The sequence below is a fragment of the Pollachius pollachius genome (assembly GCF_949987615.1).
Source record: "Pollachius pollachius genome assembly, chromosome: 1".
In the NCBI taxonomy this organism is placed as follows: domain Eukaryota; kingdom Metazoa; phylum Chordata; class Actinopteri; order Gadiformes; family Gadidae; genus Pollachius; species Pollachius pollachius.
In genome coordinates, this window is record NC_136934.1 from 8,583,353 (window position 1) to 8,589,352 (window position 6,000).

The 6,000-nt window shown below is 51.3% G+C and overlaps 1 protein-coding gene across 1 annotated transcript in view; it reads right to left on the reverse strand.

Moving 5' to 3' along the window:
* Positions 1-6,000, reverse strand: part of zdhhc8b (zDHHC palmitoyltransferase 8b) — a 45,282-nt gene that overhangs the window by 1,304 nt on the left and 37,978 nt on the right. The window contains exons 5-10 of the mRNA XM_079729546.1: positions 5,382-5,484; positions 4,806-4,897; positions 3,978-4,110; positions 2,769-2,874; positions 1,682-1,788; positions 303-1,411 (exon numbers count right to left, since the gene is read on the reverse strand). Of these exons, the coding sequence (XP_079585672.1) occupies positions 303-1,411; positions 1,682-1,788; positions 2,769-2,874; positions 3,978-4,110; positions 4,806-4,897; positions 5,382-5,484 (1,650 nt within the window). The remainder of the gene's footprint in view (positions 1-302; positions 1,412-1,681; positions 1,789-2,768; positions 2,875-3,977; positions 4,111-4,805; positions 4,898-5,381; positions 5,485-6,000) is intronic.

Sequence of the window (6,000 nt, forward strand, 5' to 3'; positions counted from 1 at the left end):
AGGAGAAAATTATTACAAAAAGAATGTCGTTCTCTTTTCTTCTATGAAGGCAATCATTTAAATCAATTACACTGTATCATTGACTCCACACACCAGACAGTATTTGAGCGTCACAGATCTTAAGTAACTTAACGAAATACTGTAGATTTCGCATAACGCAGACCTATTTACATGCTACATGTCGCCACACATCAGTTAGGACTACAACGATTGCGCTCTAGTGCCTGCGATGCCTGGCTCTGTCCAGCAGAGGGCGCAGGGCTTCCAGCGGAGCCCCACATGGCAGACGTTAGGATTCATACCTTGGGCCCCCCAGGCGGGGCGAATCCGTCCTCTCCAGCGCGCCGATGTAGGAGAGTTTCTGGTTGGTGTAAGAGGGGGACCGGGGCAGGGCGGGGGAGCTGTGGGGGTGGTGGCCCGGGGAGCGGTAGAGGCCCTCCTGAAAGGCGGGCCGGCCCTGGCTGCTGCTGGTGCTGCTGTGATCCGTGTGCAGGGAGCTAGAGGAAGTCCTGGGCGCGCGGCCCAGCGTCGCGTGGCGCGACACCGGCGTTCGCTGGCCGTACAACCCCAGCCCCGCCCCCATCAAGTTGTCCCTGGAGCCCCCGTAGGCCGGGGGCGTGGGGCCCCTGGAGACGGAGGAGCCCCGGGGCCCTTCCGGGCAGCAGGCGCTGGCGGGCCTGTAGCCCCCGGGGCTGTCGAACGTGCCCGAGTCGTGGCCGTAGGCGGGGGTCTGCGGCCGCCCGTGGACCACCTGCCGCTTCTCCCTCTCCTCCAGCTCCTTGCGCTCCTGGATGGAGGCCATGATGGTCTGGGAGAGGTTGTCGTAGCGCACCGGCGACGGCTCCCTCTCCCTGGAGAGGGGCGAGTGGCGGCCCATCCCCCGGGCCTGCATCACCGGGCTGTAGCCGGGCGCCGCCACCACCACCGGCTGCTGCTGCTGCTGCTGCTGCCTCTTCAGTTCGGGGCCCCGGATGTGGCACATTTTGGTGGGCAGGTAGGGCGAGTGGAAGCCCATGGAGGGCAGGCCTGGGTGGGCGGCCAACTCAGTGGCGATGGCGGCCGGGGAGACGCTGGGGTTGAGCAGGCTGTCGTAGGACAGGCTGCCGTTGCGGTTGGACAGCGGGCCGGGGGAGAAGACGCCCTTGTAGGGGCTGGAGGAGAGCGTCTCAGGCTGCAGGGCCGGCAGCTGGCCCTTGGTGGCCCTCTGGTGGAGGTGGTGGGCCTGCTTCAGGGACAGGGTGCGGCTGCTGGCCGGGTAGGCGTCGAGCTGGAGGGGGGAGGACTGGAAGGTGCGGTGCAGGGGCGCGCTGCCGTACTCGGGGAGGTCCAGGTTGGGCTCCGAGCGGTAGTCGTGGGCGCGGACGCCCTCTTCCAAGATGGCGGGCGTCTTTGGGTCGTCGGGCATCACGATCTAAGAAGGAAGACGGTTAAATAACAGGAAACGTTACATAGGTGACATAACTGAAGTTAAACGAGGAGATGTTGAGATAGGGAGATATTCCAGTGGGGGTAACAGCCACTGGAATAAATCTATTTTCTCAAACCGTGCAATTCATTTGATATTCCTCACATATTTTAAAGTCCCAGTGATCAATGGATGTACCAACGTAAACGGTATTCTACAGTATTATTAACAGTCACAAATATAGGATTATGGTTCATTATGGTGTTCGTGGCCTACCTTCTCTCCAGTGGCGTGGTAGTGGACTTTAGGCATGGTGCCGAAGGAGGGACGGAATTTGTACATGGCTGGGGTGGAGGGATGGATCTTCCCAGGCAGTGAACTCTCTAGAAAACAAGAGTTTTTTTTGATAATACGTTTATTATTGGTTGTCATCATGTGTATCAACATTTTAATTGAACATGGTCTTCTACAATAAGGTATGTCCAGTTGAGCAACAATAGCACATCTTTCTTGCAACTTGTTTAGTTGCAAGAAAGTACAGCAGTCATTGATAAAAAAAAGAGAAAATAATAAACATGAGGCGTTTCCTGTAGATTCTGAACCAGTCAATGACAACACACTTTTCCCCTGGACCTGGAGGGTTTGTAGAATTTATCGATAAAGTTTTGGCTAAGATTCTTCCAGTATGGTGGCAAACAATTCAGCACCGTCACAACTGCAGTATCCGTTACTGCCAGGAGGAGGCAGTAGCGTTGTGCGCAAAAGATGAAGCCCGAGATAAAACGATTAAACTTCCTGACATATTGCACCATGGGGAAACTACCTACGGAATTGAACCACAGGAGATTTATGCGTTTCATAATTACGCTACACTTGTTGTACGATACGAATACGACATCCTCTAAGTGTTAATTTCAGTGTCCTTTCCCTTAACACAAGACTTTGCCTGCTGCTAGTCGTAGCTCAGGTCATAGATCGGATTGTGCTTCCAATTCCCCTCTCTGTTATCGCTCTATTTGGCAGGGGGGGAACCTGGACAGCGATTCACGACGCAATTACCTCGCCTAGCTTTCCGAGCTAAACAAACTAGGAGCCACCTGGGTGTGTACTAGGGCCCAATGTTGGTTGCAAATCATACGGTCCTCCGGGCCCGAAGTTTAAAGAGCTGGCTATCAGACTATACCCTGCTTTAACGCCAACACGCGGCCTGCTTCAATGTAGCTTTAGGACGGCAGTTTGGTGCAGCGTAGATGGAGAAAGAGGATGGACTGATATATGACCCTGTGTGTGTGTGTGTGTGTGTGTGTGTGTGTGTGTGTGTGTGTTTGCGTGCGTGCGTGTGCGTGCGTGTGGCGGGGCTTACCTTCGGTGGCGGTGATCTGATTTTTCAGCTGGTTGTACCTGTCAGCCTTGGGGGGCAGTGGGGGCTGTGTGTCTGTCTCATCCAGGACATTTATGCTGCTTTTGGACTGTGTTGGGTGGGCAGAGAGAGAGGGAGGGATGAGGTGGAGGTGGAAAAGGGGAAAGGTGGGAGAAGTGTCAGAGTTAAAATTACGTTGATAGATGTGAAACAAGAGTCAGTGGAGGAAGAAGAAAAAGTTCACAGTTACATTTTTGCTGGGGGGGGTAGCAGTTTGAAGATCCAGATAAACAATACACTTCAACACATTGATTTCTGCTAATAATGCCACCAATTCCCACTGAGCACTTCGAAACACTGTTTTGTTTATTCTGAAACTAATCACCTACTGCCTCCTGGTGTGTGAAATTGCAAGGGGAAAATTTGAAACTTTGATTCAAAGTCTGGAGCCGTGCTTTGTTCTTTTTGAAGTAGATTGTTTATATTAGATCAATAAAATGTTATTTAAACTACAGCAACATCTGGGTACCGGAGAAGCAGGTATCCAGATTTAGAGTCTCATCCAACCATGTTAAAAAGCCAATAGAAGTGCAAAACGCTCCATCTGTATATACGTAGGAGGTAAACTCCTGCGGAGTGGAAACTGAACTGAACTTAGTCTTGCACTGAACAAGCTCCCTTGATGTCATAAGAGGGAACTGGATAAACACTACATTTTGCTTTCGGTATTAATAAAAGGATATGGCTGGTGTGATATGTTTTTCAGAAATATTATGAAAGTCAACGTTTTGTCGGATTTACAACTCCATCGGGTAGCAGTAGCAATTTTCATCACATCAGTAAGTCCCGACCACTAGCCCTCTCCCTAAATCAACCACTTTCATATCAACCATCTACAGCACAGACATACATCTCTGTCTACTGTATTCTTTCAACTACGAGGCTGCAGAGGGTTGTTCAGCTGCAAATGACAGGATAGGGTAGTGTATACTATATTGGGACTCCCAGCCGAAAGGTTCCGGGTTCAAACCCCCGCCACAGCCTCGAGCATCGTAACCTCATCACTGGCCTGTTCATTAATGCCGCGCGTCTGAATTCCCTGCGAGCCAAGGGGGCTAAAAGCGTCTGCAAAACGACTCCAATAGTAATCATTCATGAGCTGCCGCCCCAGCAGATAAGAGAGGGCTGGCAAGGAGGAAGAGGGAGGCTCACCTTGGAGCTGATCACCGTGCTGTGGAGGCCGTTGTCGCTGACCTTGATGATGATCTGGCAATCGGAGAGATCAGGCCGGAGGAAGGGGGGCTGTATCTTCACAGGGGGCTTTTTCCTGAGGTCCACCGTGTATCTGCAGGAGAAACGAGAGGGTTGGGTGAGGGAATACCTTGTTTACTCACAGCAAGCGATGTAGGATGTTATCAAGGCAAGGAATAATGACAGGTGCAACCATGACCAGAGGCGTCGTCTGTGGTGCGGTGTATGTGGGGATAACCACCCCCATTGATTCACCCTCGTCAATATAAACAGTACCTGGGAATCCAGCTTGCGGCCATCTTGTTTCTTAACACTAGCTAACTCTAGTGTGTAATTCTGCATTCAGTTCACCCAGCCAGAGTTGAGAACCAAAGAAGGGACTCATAATAGGCCCATAACAAGCCCATTGACCCGCTCCGCTCCACATTAACTGTGTTTCAGCAAAGTGACTCAACCCTCACTGCCAACCGCCCTCCCCCAGGAGGGCCAAGCAGCGAAGCGCGAGTCACACCTACGCAACCATGACGGCACACTTCACACACACACACACACACTCCCAGGCTCTACAGTGACTAGAACGGGAAGCGATTGCCCTGAGGACTTCTTCACACAAGCCAGCACTAACACATGTATACTCGCTCATGTTCTCACACACACACACACACACACTAAAGCACACATAGAAAACTGTGAACTGGAAAATAATTGAAAAGAAGCATGTGTGTATTGCATGCACACACACACACACACACACACACACACACACATTTGCGTCAGAGAGAACCTTACCTGGGAGCCAGTGGACTGCACAGGACATACTCCACGTTGCCACGGCAACCCCGCGTGAAGGGATTTACTCCTCCGCGGAATTTGCCTGTCACCTGTGGAACACAACGGCTGCGTTATTGGAGGAGGAGGGACATGGACATGAATAAAGAACACACACACACAAACACACATATACACACACACACTTTCCATCTCACATACAAACCCATACGACAACTAATAAAACAGGTGGGGAGAGCCTTTCTCCAACGCCTCAGGCCAGCCTGTTTTATTAAGTCTAGTATGTGTTTGTATGTGAGATGGAGAGTGTGTGTGTGATCTTTATGCAAGAATATGGGAAAAGAACACACACACAAACACTCTCCATCTCGCTTACAAACACACACTAGAGCTAATAAAACAGGTGGGAAGAGCCTCAGGCCAGCCTCTGTGTGTGTGTGTGTGTGTGTGTGTGTGTGTGTGTGTGTGTGTGTGTGTGTGTGTGTGTGTGTGTGTGTGTGTGTGTGTGTGTGTGTGTGTGTGTGTGTGTATGTGTGTGTGTGTGTGTGTGTGCTTTTGCATGCTTTGAGTGCCCACCTGTTCGTTGGTGGTGCGTCCCCGGGCCACCAGGACCATATGGAAGCCGGTGAGCCCCACGACAGGAACGAAGAAGAGGCCCGACACACACATCACCCCCATGCTGCACGCGCCAGGTCAAGGATGTCTACAGGTAGACCGTGGACACTGGCGTTCTGAACCTAAAACGTCTTCTTTGTGACCCAAACACCCACAACGACTACTAGACTCCCCCTATTGTCCCATGTGTTTTAAAGGTGACATATTATACCACCGGGTGTGAGTGTGATTAGCTGTTACAAACCGTTTTTGAAATCTGCCTCTTCTGACATCGCAAGTGGGCGTGTCCCCCTAGATGTGTGCTGGATAGATCAGTCTACCAGCCTACCCAGTGGGCTGTAGCAAACATTGTTCATCTATCCATCATACATCTAGGTGGACACGCCCACTTGTGATGTCGGAAGCGGCCGATTTACAAAACGGCTTTTAACGGCTAATCACACTCACACCTGGTGCTATAACGTGACAGCTTTAAACCTTTATATCGTCCCCTCCATCCCTCCTCCCGTCCTGCATGCATCCTCATCACACTGTCCCACCACCTCCTGGTTGGCGAAGAAAGAGCAAACAATTAAAACTT